We start from the raw sequence: 20,888 nt of genomic DNA on the forward strand, positions 1-20,888 counted from the left end.
TCCATGATAAATGACTGGATGATGTAGCCTTGATAATGTTGTCTTTAAATGAAAAATGAGCTTGCGAAACTGTTATTATAGACCAAGTACTGACCTGAACTAATCCACACTGATAACAGCATGTTCACTTGTTACTGTAATTGATGGCTTTAGAAACTTGGCAGTCTCCCACATCTTTAATGCCTCATTTTTAAAAAATAAAACTACCATAAATTGCATAAAGGGACTATTTCTAGGCTTTGATTCAGAACCAAGGAAAGAGCAAATGTTGTTATCTGCAGGATCGGGCATTACCTGCCATTCAAGTGATTTCAATGGGAAATCATTCCATATTGGGTACACATTATCAACATCTTACAATAATATCATTCATGGAGCTTTGATGTTTTTGAAACAGGAGGTGGAAGCCACTAAATATTTGGTCCAAGATGCAGTCTAAATAAGTTGGAAATGACTAGAGAACTCACAAAATCTGAAAGGCTCATTAACCTGGCTAAATTCACAGCAATGTGGTGCCTGAACTCAGGTTGCAAAATTCAGCAATAAAGCTAAGTTTCCAATGAGAGAGTATTTGATAATTCACTCCGGTTGACCAGACAGCCCACCTTACCTGTCACTCAGGATCATGCCAGAGCAAATAAAGATCTCAATTTCGATCCAGCATCTTAACCAAATAATGGGTTTAGACAGAGCTCTGTTTCTTGATGTATCTGATTTGACTGAGAATCTAGAATTATAAGGAGCTTCTCTGATGACATCATTATGCCTTCTCTTAGACAGCATTTGCTTCTTGTTTCAATATTAAATTTAAGTGGATCAGGGTGCTCATACTATTAATATGCTATATATTTCAGATTAACAAAGTTTTTTTCTTCTTCCATTCAAAATTTCCAAAGATCAATAAAGGTTGCTCTTTTTCTTACAACTTTAGTTCAAGATCTCCCCAAAACAAGGGACAAATGTGATGTGCTTCTAAATCAGCCCACTGATTCCACGTGTGCTTAGCAAGCAAACAATGCTGGTTCATGGATGTGGGAAGAATTAAAAATGACTTGCTATGGAGATTGAAGAATGAAACTCAAGGGGCCCCAACGTGGTGCTTTCCAGATGGTGTTGGACTCCAACTCCCATCAGTCCAACATCATCCAACAGTCAAGAATGGTGGTAATTGGAGGGCACCACTCTAGTGTAATTAGACAAACTGAGCTTCAAGGAAACACTGCAGGAGCCCCCAACATTTCTATGTATCTCTAATACAATATCGCCTCCCATTTCTCAACCTAAGAAGCATGCTCACCAACTCTGCAACAAACCCAGCTCTCTTAGTCCTTGCCATTCCCAGCATCACATCCCAAGGCTGAGAAACTCAGTTCCCATGGTTTACTCCCATCTGTTTTCTGCCTCTCTTCCAAAATATGACACAGATAAAAGAGGACATGGACTCCTGGCTTTTAGAATCCTTGAGGAAATAAGGTTTTCCTACCTAGGGCTGGCTCTGACATCTAAGGTTAAGAACATAACTGGATCAGACCAGTCCAGTGAGTTCAGCATCTGTTTCCCACAGCATACTGCTGGGAAGTCCACAAGCAGGAAATGAAGGCAACAGCCCTCTCCTGCTGCTGCTCCTTTCCGAGCAAAGACAAATCACTGGTAGCCCTATCCATGGACTGTCCTATCCATCACACACATCAATTCCCTTTTTTGGCATCTGAGATAGTGGGTATTAAGGCTGCCATACGTCTGGAATTTCCCAGACATATCGTAAGCAGTGTCTGGGCAGAAATCGCTGAAATGTCCGGGAAAATCCGGACGTATGGCAACCCATGTCGGCAGTGTTGACAAATCTTGTGATAGCAAATCCCAAAATCTAACCCAGGTGTCTGGGGGGTAAAATTCCACACCAGTGCACTTTTTGTTGCAGAATCTGCACAGAGGTAGACTTGCAACAAACTTTCAAGGACATTGTCACCTGCACAGTAGGAAACATTATCTTCAGGGTTCAGCCATTTCCCATTTACAATTTTCTTTCTATACACAAAAAGTGTCTGGGGCACAAAATATCCCCAGCTTAATTTTACAGGTAGGTGTGTTTTGCCAGCCAATGTAATGCATTTGGGACAATTCCCCACCACCACCACCACCACCAAATAAAAATGATCCAGTGATGCAATTTAAGTGACCAGAAAGTGTTTTCTGAAGAAATTTATTTGTTTGTTGTTGTCTTTACCACTGGAGTATCTGTTCGCCCATCTAAAATGTTAATATAATGAGATTTAAAGAATGCCGCATGGCTTTTTGAGCCAAAAAACGACCCAAGGAAGCCTACTTCTTCTGACACTACATCCTTGTGGTTTTACTACCACATTTTACTACCCCAAGAAACATCCAACTGTAGCTTGGTGGTTGCAATATAGCCACACCTGCTTTTCCAAGCCTGGGGTCCAAGAGCCTAACTCACAGCTGCCACTGCTGCCTACCCAGGCCCCAGTCTGACCACTAATCAGCTGCCTAGTCATGTGGTCAGGAGCCACTGGAGCACATGACAACCAGGAAGGGCAGCAGCTGCAACTTCAGTTTGCTCAAGGGATAAATGGTCTCCGGGATAGGGGCCCCACCCTCCCTTCCTGGTGGGAGTCATCTTTCATCAATCACCCACTGCCTGGTGAGCTCTGCAGTGCTCTGCTGTTCTCCTGTCCACACACACCCTCCCTTCCCTTGTCGCTTGCCTTTGTCTGGCATGCCCAGAAATAAAGACAGCTTGCCACTGGAACTGAAAATGCCGCTATGCAATGCTCTGACCTGCCAATGGGCTTGCTGCTGTTTTTGTGTGCCACTTTTATTTGAAGAGACATATTATTGCAACAAGATCAAATGAGATGAGATGGTGATGTTGCTGGGAAATTAAAGGCTGTCTGCGGTGATTTATTAGCAATTTGGGCCAATGGAGAAGTGGGGAGAGGGTGGAATGTTGCTTGGCATTTTAAAGACTTGGGGGTGGGGAGCAGTGGAATTAATCTTATTGAATTTCTCATCTTTCATCCCCTCTGCACTCTTAGAAAAATAATGTGTGTCATGAGAAATAAACATATTAAAGGAAGGGGGCTAGAAAGGAGGAAAGATGGCCTGAATACAGTTTAATATTTTGAGATGTTTTAACTCGGATCTGTTCAAGTGTGTGGATAAGATTATCCATTCCTCAACCTTTAGCCCTAATTTAGACTACAGCCACTTACCTGGGAGTGAGCCCCATTGAACTCAATTGGACTTCTGATTTTATGCTAATGTGATACAAAATTGTGCCCTATAGGTTTGTGCCCATAGGAGCCAACTCCTAGAGGCTGACAGCCCCCCAATAAAATATTCGACACCCCCCAAGTTGATGAGCATTGTTATTCAAATGGTGTGCATGCACTGCATCATGTGATCAATTATGTGGGAAGGGCTTACCTGCCCCCCCCCCATTTCATTCAACTTGGCAACCCTGTTTTTGCCCCTTAGTATTTTAAGTACGTACCTAGCAACAATCTTGGTGCGGCTTGTCTATACATGTGGATGGTGTCTATAGAGGTTTAAATCACCAGTAGGGAATCTCAGACCCAGGGACCCTATATGGCCCTCCAGCCCTCTTAATCTGGCCATTGGGACTCTCAACAGACCATAATAACTCTCACACAACATCTGTCACCAACTGGGCCAAAACCCTCTGGGGGGACTTTTGCCTAGCTAGAGCGTGTTTTAAAACTAAGATAATGCCTTTTGCCTGCCTGAATAGAGAGTCTGGGATGTTTGTAAAAACCTCTTACATTCACATGGCTGGAATTTAGCCTACTGTGTAGAGGTACAGGCTACATCCATTGCTCTGCAAAACTTTGCCTCTGGCCCTTCCAGCAATGGTCGATGGTCTCAGAAGACTATCTGCAAGCAAACGGGGCCCTAGAGATGAAAAAAATATTCCCTACCACAGATTTAGATTAATGTATGGGGCCAGACACAAAGCCAACAGATATGACCCATCCCACCTCATTTTCCTAGATTACAACATGTAAAGTTTAAACTAGGAAACCAGACCCTATTCGAACAAGTCTGCACAATTTTATAAATGACAATGGTTTATTAACATGGCACCCGCACAAAGTCCTGGCCATTGTTAGTACAAAGAGTAACAGTCACTTTTAATGTTGAAGGAGCCTCAAACCATCACTGGCTTCCATTTCAGAAACTCTCTTATTTTGGGATCTTAAGGACTTCAAATTATCACTCTCAAATTAGCTTGCTGCACAAATTAAAGTAATTTACCAAAAAAAAAAAAAGTTCCTAAGCATTATACAACTAAATATACCACTTAAAGTCATGCTTGGGGGCAGAAAGTTTCCCTCCAACCTAATTAAGTTTCAAGTTTCAATTTGAAAAAGAAAATAGGAAAAGCCTTAAAACATGGAAATTCTTTGTCATTCCTGTTTGTGGTTTCTGCAGTCACAATGCAAACTACACGGCCAAGTTTGAGCTCTTGAGTCTTTGCCATTTTATATGTAACATAATTCAATAACGAAAGGCTCAAAGCATGCACTCCACAATCAACGATAAAAAAAATGCCCTACAAACAATGGTTCCTCAGGAGTTTTTGACAAAGGCAGGAAGGGGTCAACCTGCTATAGAGGTTTGCTGTTTGGAATGATAACGTAATGACTTCTATCTCTCCAAAGAGCATTGGCTAAGAGCCATACGTGGCACCGGAGGGGGCGACAACTCATCTTGGAGAAAGCAGACAGTCTGGTGATAGTCAATGAAATACAAAGTCTTTCCCCCACCTGAAAGCCTTTGTAAAACCATCAGATACTTTTGGCTTGCCATTTAAGAATCCCTCAAGAGGTAAGAGATATTGTCTATGGCAAGATCCATAGCCGATTTTGTTCAGGAGTGAGCATGTGTTACACAGTTCCTGGCCTGAGCTATGTGCACTCAAATCTCATTTGTTCGATGAAACACAACCATGCATTATTGGCTACACAACTGCAGCTGTGGAACTGCATTTCCCAGTGTTTGGGGGAAGAAATAATAACAGTTCAGCTCCCTCCCACTATGGGTTTAAATGCTGAAGGTGTAGTCCTGCTATCGGTTTGGCACAATTCCACAAATTCCTAGGCACAGGATTTCAGCCTTGGTATAGATGTGGTATGGCTTTTATCCACCACATGAATAAGCACTGAATCGATTTTTTAAAAAACAAAAACAAAAACATAGCCATGCAGGAGTAAATATTTTACATAATGTCTTCCTGCCAGTATTATGTTTGGTTTTGCTGGAAGAGTTTTTGACAGCGGGTGGTTAATTAAATTAAACATCTCCTTTACTGAGGGATTGTCTATGTTCCATCTCTAAATTGATTGCCATCCACAAACAAAACAAAAGGCACCCAGAAAGGCATTTCCCGCATTCATAGTATATTCTTTTCCCATATAGTCTATCCAAGTCTCATACTGAACATATTTCAGGAGTAATGGAAGACGTGTCTGTCGTGCTGTGTGGGTACTCTATACCAGCACAGGGAGTGGGATGGTCAGAGATATGCAAGGACTGCATTTCAACTCTTGCAGACATTTGTGGGAATCAATTTTTATTTTATTTTTCATTTTCACTCTTTCTGATACAGGGGAAATATACTGATGCAATGTGTGGATGAGCACCATGAACCATGGAACACATTCACGCATCCCAATAAACCATACATACAGACACCATGGCTTTCTGTGAATGGACAGCATGCTACTTAATTCTGGTGATTCAACTCCATCCTTTTGCTCCTGGAGCCAGTAGCAACTAACCACGGACTTTGGCTTACTGCAACATGCAAACCAGTGCTCACACTTTGTTTGCTGATGGGGAAGAGTTTTGCTTTGCACTTTCAAAGTGCAGATTGGGATAAACAACAGGCCCTGGTTTGCACATTGAGGTTCTCAATTTGTTGTGTGCAGCTCCAGAAAGGATGGAGTAAAACAGGGGTAATTTGGCAGAGGTTTTGCATGCTGCCAGGGTAGGCCATTTCTTTATGGCTCACCATGATGTGCAACCAGTATTTTCTTCCATTGTAATGAATGCAATTCAAGTAAAATTAGTTGGTTGCTTTTAAGATTGTTCCAAGTACACGCAATCCTAAATTAAAGCAATATAACCAAGCAGAGTAAACAAGTTCTGCTGATCAAAACAAACAAACAAACACCCATTGTCTTGTGGGAAAACATATAGGAAATGATGGGAAAGCTGTAATAAAACTTGAGAACAATTCTTCTAAGCTGTTCTATCTTCTCAGCTTTGTTCATGACTTTTTTAGGATGGAGAAAGAGGACATATGGCATGGCAATAACTACCCCTTTTTATTACTCTTGTGACACTTACAAGGTTGGAGCAATACTAACCAAGCAAGGAACTGAATAAAGCCAAAGTCAGTCTTGCCTCCCACCCTTTTGGTTGTAAATGTGCTCAAGTAATTTATGCCTTCTGAGCTGAGTAGCTACTTGTACTTCACTCTGAATGTTCCCAACAAATCCTCATGGAATGTACTAATTAGCATTTTTTCCTTCTGGGAACAGCAGAAAGGCTAATGTATTGCTGGGGTGGAAAGGATGGGTCTGAATATAGGCAAAACAGAAGTATTTAAAATGTTTCCACGAGTGATACAGCAACACAGACAAGAATTTGAAGGAAGGAAGGAAGGAAGGAAGGAAGGAAGGAAGGAAGGAAGGAAGGAAGGAAGGAAGGAAGGAAGGAAGGAAGGAAGTTCTCTTAGAAGGTAGAGCAGTAGAAAACAAAGTAATCAAACTGTCAGGATATACGATGGCAGCCCCATGCTCTAAGCAATGCCCTTTCTAGGTAGACATATCTTCCAGGAATGTAACACAGCAAAGCTCACCTACCCAAACACGGCCACCAAAGCATGGAGGTGAAACTGGGCACAGCTTGGAAGAAAAGAGGGAGATGGAAATATTGGGAAGGAATAGAAATAAGATTAGCTGGAGGAAGCGGATGGAGTGTTTTGTTTTTTCCTTTGTTTTAAAAATTGTAGCATTGATGGGGAGCATTCTTTCTAACCCAGGACTTTGGGGATGGCAGGATCTGGAGTTAAATGTGCCCCTCATGCACGCATTGGTTTCCTTTTTACTTTTCCCATAAAAGTCAATGATCTTGTATTTACTGGATGGATCTGTATGGAGAAAGGGAGAGGGCCGGCCAATTACAAGGACCATAACTATAGGAATTCATACCTTCAACAAATCACACATGTTCTCTGCTTACATCTATGGCCATAGCTAAAGAACATTTTGAAAACCTAGAGGTACACCATGTCATAAGGATCTGTAAGCAAAGAATAGTTGATTTAAGCCATCTGCAAGGTTCATGTGAACCTGGCCAAATACCAAGCCAAGAACACTACCAAATGGGGGGAAATATTTTGTTGGCAAATAGGTCAAAATCAACTAGATCCTTGGTACGAAAAAGTCAATCCATTCACCTTCCTGAAGAACAAGACATAGTTTTCCTTATCTAACATAACTTTCTGTTTCTAGCTGTATGTTCATGTCCTTTTTACACTGAGAACTAGTGAGGCTGACAAAGTTTTGCAATAGTTAGGCTCCTAATATGAATGTTGTTGATTTGCAAAGTTGGCCTTCAGTATAAGGGTGATCAGTTCTGTCCTAAACTCAGTTCCTTTTTACCTAAGCCGTGAAAGAACTCTCCACCTGTCTCCCACATAAAGGACTTTGTGGTGCAGAAAAGAAGGAGCTTTCTCTCTCTTGCTGTCTTTCTTGCACCCTTCGTCATCTTCTCATCCCTGGGGTGAGAAACATCATTAATGAAGAGATGCATGCTCTAGCAAATGTAGCTTTCACATGGTTCTTAAAATATGTCAGGCATCCTGCAAAGACCACATTTCCCAGGAAGGTACCACACTGTCCCACTGGCTTTAAAAAAAAATCACAGAAGTGGGATAGGGACTGCAACCTTTGCCCCTTAAGCTCAGGTGGGATAGGGAGAGCAGGAGATGTATCAGGAGGAAAATGAAGAAGGGAGCTACAGGAAGCACTGAGCAGCCACCACTGGATGCTACTACCTACAGTTGCAGGGTAAGACAGTCAGGGTGGGCAGGATGGTTGGAGGAAAATGCATTCAAAACTCATGCAAAAGTAAAACAACTCAGGCATGTTGCAGTGCTTGCCTAACAACCTTCCCCCCCCCCCAACTGACAACCCTGGGAGACAATACTTATTTTTAGACAGTCTTTATAAAGCCACTGTGGGGTGTCTCTTCTCAGCTCCTTAAGTCATGCCACAGGCTCTTGTCATCCTGCTTCCTTTTCTGACTTGCCTGTCTCCCAGAATAAGAGAGATCAGGTCTATTTGTTTTGGAGCAGCCAAATCCTTGAGATGAGGAGGTTTGTATAGGTCACCAGGAAACTTTGCTGTCACTTATAGCTAGCTATAGGTAAAGGTAAAGGGACCCCTGACCATTAGGTCCAGTTGTGGCCGACTCTGGGGTTGCGGCGCTCATCTCACTTTATTGGCCAAGGGAGCCAGCGTACAGCTTCCGGGTCATGTGGCCAGCATGACTAAACCGCTTCTGGCGAACCAGAGCAGCACATGGAAACGCCGTTTACCTTCCCGCCGGAGCGGTACCTATTTGTCTACTTGCACTTTGACGTGCTTTTGAACTGCTAGGTTGGCAGGAGCAGGGACCAAGCAATGGGAGCTCACCCCATCATGGGGATTCGAACCGCTGACCTTCTGATCGGCATGTCCTAGGCTCAGTGGTTTAACCCACAGCGCCACCCTTGTCCATAGCTAGCTATAATCTTGCCCAAATCTACTTTGCATGTGTATTTAAGAGTCTAAATGTATATTTTATGGAAAACAACCTTTGGTACTTTTTTGTCATCTATGGGTTTTGGTGGGGCAGGGATGGTATCTCAATGCTATCTTTGGCTAATGTGTGAGTGTGACATAAAACATGGGTTTTATGTTGAGATCTTGCATTTCCTTTCATCGCTGGTACCTGACCTAAGGGAAGAGTTGTAGCTCAAGGACAGAGCATCCACTTTACAATCAGATGGTCCCTAGTACAATCCCAGCCTGAAACCTTGGAGAACTATTGTCAGTCATACTGTATTGATAATACTGCACTAGATGGACCACTGATTTGACTCAGTAATAGGCAACTTCCAATGCTCCTTTTTCCAAGGGCAATCCTTTAGCTAGGATGTGGCAGGTGGTCACCAGATTCTTTTTTTTTTTTTTTTTTTTTTGCCAAGTGAATTTTTATTGTTTTCCTTACATATTCTTTTCCAACAAATTGTAATAGCACCATACATTTCCTTTGACTCTGCCAAGTCGCGACCCCCCTCCCTCCCCACAACTGGTATATTTATCCTCTTTCCATCACACACATCATTCTCAAATTAGTACTATTATACATTGGAGGTATTATGTCAATCCTGCTAGTGTCTTGACCTCTTTACAATTCTTCTTTAAATATTCAATAAATTTACTCCAGTTATTTTGGTATCTTTGATCTCCCTGGTCCCGGATCCTCCCTGACAGTTTGGCAAGTTCTGCATATTCTGTCAACTTCGCCTGCCACTCCTGTATAGTTGGTATATCTTGTACTTTCCATCTTTGGGCCAGAAGGGTCCTCGCGGCAGCTGTAGCATACATGAACAAATTTTGATCTTCTATTTTAATTTCTGTTCCTATTAAGCCTAATAGGTCACCAGGTTCTTTCACCCTTCCTTGCTACAAGCATTGGCACTGATTCCATTGGGTGTCATCCATCAATGGCAGCTTCGCCACTGACTTCGCTGGAATGCAGATCATCCCCATTATCTTCAGAACTTCTTGCTTTGATTTGTCTCTATTGTCTCAGATCAGCCCACCTGAACAAACAAAGGGCAATTTGCATTCACTGCTTTGGGTGATTAGCTTCCTGCATTGCTTGAAAGTTTGCATTGTGTTTGCCTTTTCTGAGTGTTACTTCAATCATTATCTCTTAACTTATTCCGTGCCCATCAGTGTTATTCTTTCCAGAGATATAATACAGTGTGCTTTTACCATACTAAAATACCAAATTAAAAGAAAAATGGAAATTGAGGAAACAAAAAGAGGGAGGGGAAACCCAAGCTACATTATGTTATGGTGTGACACGCTACAGGTTAAAAGCTCACATGATTCAGAAGATGAAAACTGAATACCAAAGCGGAGACATTAAAAAAAACAAAAACTTAAGTAGTAAAGCCAGATGTTTAACCAAAGGCATGAAGGAATCAACCACATCTGAATTATTATTATCATTATTTGCCAGGAAACTTAATAATAAGAACAGAAAGATCAGCATTGCTTCCCACTTTAGGAGAAATATAATCATCTGTTTGAACCTTTGCAAAGTTTCTGCTGTGAAAAGAGTCTCCTCATGCATGCATACTTATACAACTTATCTTTATATATTTATGTAGATTAGCTCTTTTGTAAACTTTCAATACATGCATGGATTTTTCAAGCTCTATAAACAAGAATAAAATTACAGAAACAGATAAGTGTGTGTAGAGACCAGTCATGCAACATTTAAAACTCCACCTAGGGCAATCCTAGCCATGTCTACTCAAAAGCAAGTTGTACTCCATTAAATAACCCTTAAAAGTGGTATACTGTATATGCATAAGCAACACAACCTGACGTATACATGATAAATCATACTGGGTTGCACAGAACTGCAGCTAGGGCAAATGGCCGACCCTGATGTCCTCTCATAGAATCAAAAGCAGGAAGGGACCAGCAGGGTCATCTAGTCCAACCCCCACAATACAAGAGTCTTTTGCCCAATGTGGAGCTCAAATCCATGACCCTCTTAAGAATCTCAGGTTCTACTGACTGAACTATCCCATACTGATACAGCTTATACTCATGATATTAATAAGATTTAACAGAAGTTCAGTTATTAGGTGATTTAAATTTATATTTACATTTATATATCCTACCTTTCCTCCAAGGTGGCAGGCGTCCTTCTCTCTCCCCTGCCCACTCCAACCTCCATTTTATTTTCACAACAACCCTGTGAGATAGTTTAGGCTGAGAGACAGCGGGTGGATCCAGACATGTCAACGAAGCGATTCAGTTAAACGCGTTGTAAGCTCATACAGGAAAATCCGGTAGAGAAAGATGGGACTCCACAGCACTATCTGGTGTCACAGTGTTGTATCGCATATACAACACATATAAAATGCCTTTTCTTTACCAATACAGCAGAGTCCAGTGACTGGCCCTAGGTCACCCAGGGAACTTCTTGTCTGAGTGGAGCTATGACTCCTGATTTCTCAGAACCTTCTCTGACACTAATGACTACACCACACTGTGCTCTGTGGTTGCGAATACATTTCCATCGCAAACCTTTGAGCTGAAAAATGTATCCACCCATTAAACGTCTGTGAACCTGAGAAATTTCAAAGCCCCCTGCATGGTTGTATTGTCATCAGAATTATTAAACAGACCACCTTCTTCACTGACTTTAGAAACCATTAATTTAGAAGTGGCTAATTAATTTTACCTTGCTTAAACCAACAGAGAGAAAGAGAGAGCTTAACAACTGCCCTCTTTAAAACAATTATCTCATTGCTTTTTGTCAGTGAGTAACTGTGGGTTTCTGGAAGGCACTGGAAGGCAATTCCAGCATCTGCACTAACTTTCGCATTAGATGTGGTCTTAACAATCCCATTCCCCCCCCCCATTCCCAGCTTGTCAATTTTCTTTCAAACTCACCACTCATACTAGCTCAAGGAGTTACCAAGGAAAAAACCCTCAACATGTGTGTTTAATCATGAAACACATATGGATGCACTCATATGAGTCACTATTACCCCCAATTAAAGCGACTATCATTACCAGGCAGTAATTTGGTCCCACTCCCAACAATGACAGAAGACATTCCTAATTATGAGATGCTTTTTTAGATCCTTTGCAGCCTGCTTGTTTTAAAAGTGTGTCAATATCACCTATTTTCAAAGGGAAAATGGAAAACAAATGCCTTGATTCCTGTCATTTGTGCAGCTCTGATCATCGGTCTTTTGCAGCTGCTGCACTAGTTTCATGTCTATCTGAATAAGAAGGGTTACATACAAAGTCTAGCCATAGCTATCCAAGCTCTGCTAGTGGCCCATTTAGACTACGGTATGGGACTGCCCTTGAAGATTGCCCAGAATTTTCAAGATTGCTGCTGTTGATACAATTTTAACTGGAATGCGATGGTGAGAGCATATCTCACCAGTTTTGCTGGCTGCTGGTTCACTACTAAGCATGGTTTAAAGTGCTGATGTTCAAATATAAAGTCTTCTCTGGCTAAGGGCCAAACCTGGATCCTGTAGTCCATGGTTTTGAAGAAGTGTTGCCATATTTCAAAAAGTTGAGATTTTTAAAAACAAAACAAAACAAAAAAAAACCCCACTGAATTCTGAAAATTCCGCCTCTATGCTATTTTCAATGGGCAAATCCCGATATATCTGGGAAATTCTGGACGTATGGCAGCCCTACACTTGTCTCCATACAGTACACTGTTAACAGAGGTCAGCCAAACATATAGGAATATAGAAAGCTGCCTTATATCTAGTCCTCAGGTGACACAATTGGTTTGTGCATCTGGCTGGTAGCCAGAAGGCTGATGGTTCGAGCCCACCCAGGGAAGGCTGTGAGTAGGATTCCTTCATTCCAGGGGATTGGACTAGATGACTCTCAGTGTCCCCTCAAACTCTACAGTTCTATGATTCTAAGGCAGACCACCAGTCCATCTAGCTCAATATTATCTATTCCAATCTGTGTCTATACCAGGATTTCAGACAGGGGACATTCCTAGCCCCAGGATTTGAACCTGGAACCTTCTGTATGCAAGGCTGATGTTCTACCACCAAACTTTTGTCCTCCTACCTTCATCTACAGAACTTTAAAATGGGGTGATGGTCCTCCACTGTTGTGTTTTCAGCACCCAATATTCTATTTAGCTATCATGGCTGGCAGGACCCATGTAAGTAGAATACAGATGAAGGATAGCTTTATGACTAAGTTTGAGTGTATAGAACTGACAGAAAGCATGATAGCTTGATCGGTTAGGTGGGACTTACAGAACTCCCACTTTTTCAGGCACTGGCAACCTCCGCCTTCCTTTTAAAAAAACATATGGTTCAAGTCTATGGTTTAGAAAATTTGCTGGTGCTGTCACAAAACCTATCCAGTCTGTGTCAGCAAAAGTAATATCCACAAAACATCACCAGATACTTTTCAAATGATGCCAAAATTAGTCATCGCGGCTACCTTGGAGCCATGATTGTAATATAATGGAGGAAACTGAAAGAGTTGAATGACTTAGTTCTAGCGCTCAGAGCTATTTCAAGATCCTGTAAATGTGAGAGTGGTAATGGATGTTTTCAGTGCCAGAAAGTGCATCCATTTCTTCCTAATGTACCAATTTATATTTCTCGGTGAACTTTAGATTCACTGAGATTTGCTAACACTTTATACCCAACTACATTTGCTGTTTTCCTTTCGTGCGATCCAGAAAAATAACCATGTGTTTACTTTGGCTAATGCAGTCACTCCAGAACTGCACTACTATGTCTAAGTGGAAAAGCCATGTGTGTATCTTACACCCACTATGAACCTCTATGAGATACCCATCAGGCAGAGGCCTAGTTCACATAAATCCCCCCACTTTTTTGTGGGTCAAGAATAGCATGAACCAGGCCCCTTGCACACTTAGGTATACATGACTGTAGGCAGGCTGCTTCACTTGGGGGGCTGTGTGGCAGCAAGGAGGGCTTTACACTGTTCATCACATGGCAGTGCTGCTTAAGACTGAGTGTATACATACTGTGCGTATGAAAGAAACACCTTTTTAACATGCTGATGACGAAACAGTGCTGTAGAAGTTTTCATGGTAAAGACTAAACAAAACTACCCCCAAAATCAAGTCAGATGCTGACATGCAGTTCTATGCACAGCTGCCCTGTGTGGTGAGCCAGAAGGGTTACAGACCAGAGAGTGTCTCCCTGAGGCAGGAGTAGCCAATTTGGTGCCCTCCAGTTGTCCATGGAGTACAGCTCCCATCATCCTTGACCATGTTGGCTGGGGTTGGTGAGAGTTGCAGGCCAACAAAACATCTCAAGGGCACCAGGTTGGCTACACCTTTTACATTAAGCACCTTTTACATTAAACATTAAGCTTTTAATGCTTGATGTATTATAGTATTTTAATATTCTTTTGGAAGCTGCCCAGAGTGGCTGGGGAAGCCCAGCCAGATGGGCGGGGTATAAATAATAAATTATTATTATTATTATTATTATTATTATTATTATTATTATTATTATTATTATTATTATTATTACACCTAGCCAAGGAAGAAAGCATCTCAAGGTGCTGGAGTAACAGGCTTGCCACTGATTTCTTTGCCAGAAAGAGGCTATAAAGCAGGGGTCAGCAAACTTTTTCAGCAGGGGGCCGGTCCACTGTCCCTCAGACCTTGTGGGGGGGCTGGACTATATTTGGGGGGGGGAATGAACGAATTCCTATGCCCCACAAATAACCCTGAGATGCATTTTGAATAAAAGGACACATTCTACTCATGTAAAAACACACTGATTCCCAGACCGTCCGTGGGCCGAATTTCTAAGGCGATTGGGCCGCATCCGGCCCCTGGGCTTTAGTTTGCCTACCCATGCTATAGAGACTTCCTGTTTAGGCTGGGGCTTTGTTTAGACAACAGTAGTCTATATTATGCCTGTCTAGTTCTGACTCTCAACATGTTCTACTGCTCTGAATTCTCATCTCTGATCTTCTGCTTGACTCTTGGTTCCTGACCTCTACTCAGTGGCCAACTATGCCTCAACCCCGATGATTTCCTTCTCCATGTCTCCTCCTGCTCCTCCCCTCCCCTGGAAACATCAAAGTAATGTCTGACATGATGTCATCATGCTATACCCCATCCCCTCATGCAACATTGGATGCTGCTTGCAGGGGTAGGGACACTCCCAGTGTTGTGACATGCCATCATGTCTTTTATAATAGCACAGGTTCTTGAGGGGAATGAGAAGTACAGGACAAACAAGGCCGCTGCTTTGGTGGCAATAACATGTTCCAAACTATATCTAGTTCCAACCTTAGTTGGATACAAACCTGAATCTTTACTTTCCTTTACTTGCGTGCGTTGATTTCCAGTAAGTCGTTAAGTGGCAACTTCCCAACTTTAACACCAGCCAGAAATACAGCCCATTTACTGTACAAATGAATGCATTTTATCTTTTTGGCACTAGGCTATTTGACCTAGTTCAGGATATTATTTTACCACAGTTTGGAACATATAAGGTCTCCGTCTGATTAGGGTGGCAATCGTGACTGATTAAGTCAGCATTGGCAACAAAAGAAATGAGAAACACAAGCATGGGGACTCTCAGATTGGCAGGAAAGGGAGAGGCAGACGTCCCAATCTTTAGATCATGGATATGGTTTATTTTGGACAAGAGCCATTGTGATCTGATCTCAGTTCTCATCTTATCAGAGTGGGAACAGGAAGGGATCACTTTATGGCTTATTGTTACTGTGAAGAAATGCAACGCAAAGTCAAGCCTCCAAAATAATCAGGGCTTCCTGGACGTTTTTCAGATATTAAATGTGGGTACAAATAAACATGGTAGTGTGCTTATTAAGAAATATGTTAATGCCATGATAAAGGTGACATAAAGTCTGACAGAAAATGAACCTGAACTGTGTCACATATTGGTCACTATTCACATCAGTGGCCTTAGCTTTCACTACCCTAAGGAAAATTAGATTACCGTGGATTACCACTGATAAATTATTTTTGCAGTTCCACAAAGTATTCTATAGCACAGACATATGTATATGCACTTTACTTTATTCAAATGCACTGGGTGGAGGTTACCTACAGCCGTATCAGTAACAGATCGTCATCAGTGCACAGTCATGTAGTAATAAGGCAACCTTTACCTCTTTTCTACTTTGCCACACTTCATATCACTAACAAAAGGAAATACCCACCAGCTCATGGCTAGATGCCAGTGGCGTAGCGTGGGGGGTGCCAGGGGGGCCAGCCGCACCGGGCGCAACATCTGGGGGGGCGCACTCGCTGCCTCCGGAGTCCCCGAAGAGCCTCCGGCGCAGGCTGTAGCGGAGCCCCATGTCTCGTGGAGCCGGCGAGCTGTGCGTGCGCCCGGGCTGAAGGCGTCCGGCAGGCAGCGGCTCTCAGCCCCGTGCGTCAGGGCCGCGGAGGACATGCCAGGCAGCCCCTCCTCACAGCCCCGCCTCCGCTGCTGCTGCTGCTGGGCCATGTTGCATTTTCCTCGCCTCTCTGCCCCCCTCCTCCTCCGGGCAAGCGGCGTGGTTTGGGCGGCAGCGCCAGCGGCAACTCACCTCAGATCAGCAGGTTAGGGGTTGGGGGGGCGCAAATTACTTGCCTTGCCCCGGGTTAGGGGGCGCAAATTACTTGCCTTGCCCCGGGTGCTGACAACTCACGCTACGCCGCTGCTAGATGCTACAGATAACAGGGAGTTTTGTGTGTACTATGGTAAACCACTACGGCAAATGGTCATTTTGACTGACACACTGTAGAGGCTAATCACAAAACATTGTAACCACTTAGAATTGCAACCATTTAGCTAACATTAATTACTGGTAACAAATAGCTCATGAACAGATCTGCATATCTGTCAGATACTCCCTCTACACAGTTCATGAGAAATTGTGTTATATATTGAGAGGATATCCTATAATGCATAGAAATGTCACAACAGATAGTATGTTCCAAATTCAACAGTATATGGAGATTGACTTAACTTTCTATAAGCAACTTGCTTGTCACTAGGTTTACTAGCAACATTATTTTTAAAAGGCCATCATTTAGCATTTTGACCAGATATTTATAACCAGGTGAATAGTTTCTCAGACTGAACATCTCTATAACTATAGATAGCACTGGCCAGATTCCATACAACAGCATGGCTAACCTATGGCCCTACAGATGTTGGTGGCTCCAACTCCCATCAGTCCCAGTCAGCATAAGCAGTGGTCAAGGGTAGATGGGACTTGTAGTCAAACCTCCAACCTCTGGAGGGCCACATATTAGCAACCTCTATGGTAAGACATAAGCCATGGTTTACTGTACATCATGCTCAGGGACCAAATGTCCCCCACCATGCCTCACTATCCAGCCATCAGGACTCTGCCCAGGCCATACCCCACTCATAGGCCATACTCTGCACCCTCCTCTGGTGGTTTTACTAGGGTGATGTGTGAACTGGGCCACTGTGAACAATCTATGAAGGAAAGTAGAGTGGATAGGAATACAATAATGAAAGTTCTACAAAAACGAACAATTATTCATGCTTGTTTTTTTAAATATATATATAATGCAGACGTTAAACTTCTCACTCTGAGAAATAGTTCTAATAAAACAATAGGCCACAATGGAACAAAGACTTGACCATTGATTGAGGCCACTCACTGAGAATTGAGTCGATAGTTTTGAAGATTAGAGCTATGTTTGACATCATACAAGGCAGGCAAAACCAATATTCTGCTCTATTTCTTTTGAAACATTTAATGTTATGAATACAAAATCTGATTTATCGGTTTTGAATACAAAATCTTACCTTCTGATAACTTGGGGGAAGTCTGAACAGAGTTGGGATCTATGTCCTCTTCAGATGTGTAATGATAAAGAGTCTGAGGCTGTTTTAAGGATATCCTATTGTTGTCTTCTTTCAGTGCAATGGGAGATGGTTGTGTTGGATTGAACTTGACCTTGGGGAACTTAATTTCCTCATTTTTCTCCTGCAAAGAGTTTAGCCCATGCGATTGAGTCATATTGGACTCTTGTAAGACCAGCAACCTGTTTTCTTTCTGCTTGTTGTCTTTCTTCATGTTTAGCTTGATTTTGAAGCGGGCATTTTCTTCTTGCTCATTCCTCTCCCTGTTGGCTGGCTTTCTCCTCTCCACATCTGCCATATTTCTGGGCCTCTCAGTTGTAACCGCAGCTTGTTCCTTTCTAACGCTGTTAGCAATGGTTGTCCGATGATGCCTTTGCCGTGCTTTGGGGGTTGATACCGTGCTTGTCGTATAAATCCTTTCCTCACTCTTTTCAGTGGCGCGACTAGTTTCAGGGTACTGCAGAACACGAGCGACTGTGGTTGTGGGTGGCAAATCTTCTGTCGTTGAAGCAGGGTGAGTTAATGACAGAGGAGTAACACTGCTGCTTGCAAGGTAATCATAATCCTCACTTTGCTCTTGGCCCATGCTCTCTTGCTCTGTATGAGCCGAATAGCTGTAGAACTTCTTAGGTGGCTCTACCTGAGTGGTGTCTCCTTCTGGTGCCTCCTGGTCATAACTATAGGAATCATCATAGTGCCGTTCTGGTTCGGTGTCCCCGGTCTCGGGTGGGCTATGAGGGTTTAATGTGGATTCATTACAGTCTGGGAGCAGGTAGCACATGAGATCCCCTCCCGAATTGGGGCAGTGGCAAACCTTGCACGGAGGCATGTGGAACGTGTGTCCTGCTGCGTATTTCTGCTCTTCATGGAGGCAGCCGATTCTCCCGCACTGAGGGCACCCGTCCGCGGGCAGCACGGCATCGATGCAGTTGGGCGGAAGGTCTGGACAGAGCATAAACTGGCAGCTGATTTTGCCGCCCCCTTTGGGACAGGAGCATTCTGTGCTTCCAAAGTCGACATAGTAAGACTGCCCTTCGGGGACCTTGCCGTTGATAAAACCGACATTCACACAGTCATAGTACTGATAGCCTTCACAGGTGCAGCCATGCTGGAGACAAGAGGCGCAGCACTCGTCCGGCTCAAGCACTTCCTCAATGCAATTTTCCAGCTGCTTACACTCCACACCTGTGCAATCCTTCTGAGCTTTGGAGATGCCAATCCAAATAAGCAGCAAGAGGGCTGTGTTCAGCGAGCATAAATGTAGCACTCGGTGCCTATCCATAATCTTCCAAAACAAGTGCAGCAAAAATCCAGCCTTTTATTGGGTTCGTTCTTTCTCTCTCGTGCGTTTCCCCCCTTTGGAATTTCTGCTCACTCAGCTCCTGGTCAGAAATATTTCCCTGGATTCTGTTTTGCAACTAGAGCCTAGGTTTATGAAAGAGAACTTTGTTAAAGGCTATACTCTGCACATATCCTGTTAGACATTAGAGATAGTTTTAAAATGGGATAAAATTCCAACATCTGGAAAGCTACATATAAAATTAATCATAATATCTCGTCCAAGCGCTATAGACACCCAATTCCAAGATGCATGTTTTTCATTTCTCTGTCTTTTGCCTCCCCTCACTACCCCTTAAAAAAAAGAAACAAGAAAGTGGCCTTTTTATCTATTCATAAAATATACACATAGTAAAATAAAAAGCAATATTTTGAAAACATTTGGTATTTATTTATTTATTTTAGAAGCCTTGGTTTTTTTAAAAAAAATTAATAGTTGGCAGACAAATACACAGTTCTTTCTTCTTCAGATTTAACATTCCTATATTTGATCATAGAATGTATTTATGGTGTCTATAATTTCGCTTTTGTATACTGTATTTTACTTTGTGGAAACTGCCTTGTGTGTGAAGGCTTTTGCCCTGGAAGGCTGCCTGTGTGTGTGTGTGTGTGTGTGTGTGTGTGTATCAATTTGAAGCAGTTTCTCAAGTTGATACACACATACATTAAATTTCAAATTAAACTTCAGCTGGGGGAGGGGTGAACATACTATATTTTGATCCCTTTGGAATCTGAATTTGACAGTCAAAATGGTCTCAGTTTGGCAATTCTGGCGTGGGTCCCTGTCCCTGACCCAAACTAATTTGATGGCAGCAACTCCTCACAGCTGGACCTTCACTAGGCCCTAAATGCTGTGACAGACATGAACCAGAAGGTCCATGGGACACCAGGAGGCACAGAAAATGAAAAGAATCTGGGAATCTGACCAGCCATTTCCCCTTGTTTTCTTGGGCCCCTAACCCCAACTGTGTATGCCCCTCACCAACATAGTCATTGTCACCAATACTGTTATGATGGAAGAAAATATAGGAGAAGTCCCTCAGGCCCATCATTCTTATATTAATTGACAACAAAGCCCTTAACAACTTGGGTTCCAGGATACCTTAAGAACTGCTTGATTCCTTAGTTCCCTGTCAGTAGGCTTCCCATGGCACAGACATGCAACTCATATCCACCAGGAACCACACATTCATTATTATGGGTCTAGTGCTGAGGAACTCCTTCCTGGCTGAGCTAAGATAGACCACCTCTTAGCTGAACTTCTGGCACTTGGTGGAGACCTTTGTATTTCAAAAGGCACCTCAAGAAAGTTTTTATGGTTTATTTTAACTGATTTTATCTATATTGCATCTTTTGCAACCTTACTGTACTGTATGGAATTAAGCTGCATATTAACTGTTGAAATGAAATCAATAATAATTCTCCCAGTGGCATCACTGAGAGCACAGTGAACTCCAGTCCTAGAAAGGGATGATTGTAGTGTGTGAGATGGGATGCCACTGCTGCACTGGAGCTCAACAGGAAAGGTATTAAGTAGAGAAATACAGTAGCAAAGATGTGAAAGCATCTGTCATGACCCAGGAATGGTACCATACTTCCCAAACCACAACTGTAATGGGCTCACCCCAAAAACAATGTTTTCCACGGTGAAAACTAATCATTTTTCTTGAGTCTATTCAGAATCTTACTGGGAGATGTTTAGCAACCATACGTTGTGTTTATAAATATATTTGATATTATGAGTTTCTGCACTAATGGGAAAGGAAAGTAACTACAGCCCTAGAAATGAAACAACAGTGTCACA

At 42.6% G+C, this 20,888-nt stretch overlaps 1 protein-coding gene across 1 annotated transcript in view; it reads right to left on the minus strand.

The window, feature by feature from the left end:
• The window catches only part of FBLN2 (fibulin 2), a 127,290-nt gene that overhangs the window by 86,779 nt on the left and 19,623 nt on the right, over nucleotides 1–20,888 (minus strand). Inside the window, 3 exon segments of the mRNA XM_081175932.1 lie at nucleotides 17,690–19,062; nucleotides 19,064–19,133; nucleotides 19,136–19,171. Coding sequence (XP_081032058.1) covers nucleotides 17,690–19,062; nucleotides 19,064–19,133; nucleotides 19,136–19,171 — 1,479 coding nt within the window.

This window comes from Podarcis bocagei (genome assembly GCF_964188305.1).
Source record: "Podarcis bocagei genome assembly, chromosome: 2".
Classification (NCBI taxonomy): domain Eukaryota; kingdom Metazoa; phylum Chordata; class Lepidosauria; order Squamata; family Lacertidae; genus Podarcis; species Podarcis bocagei.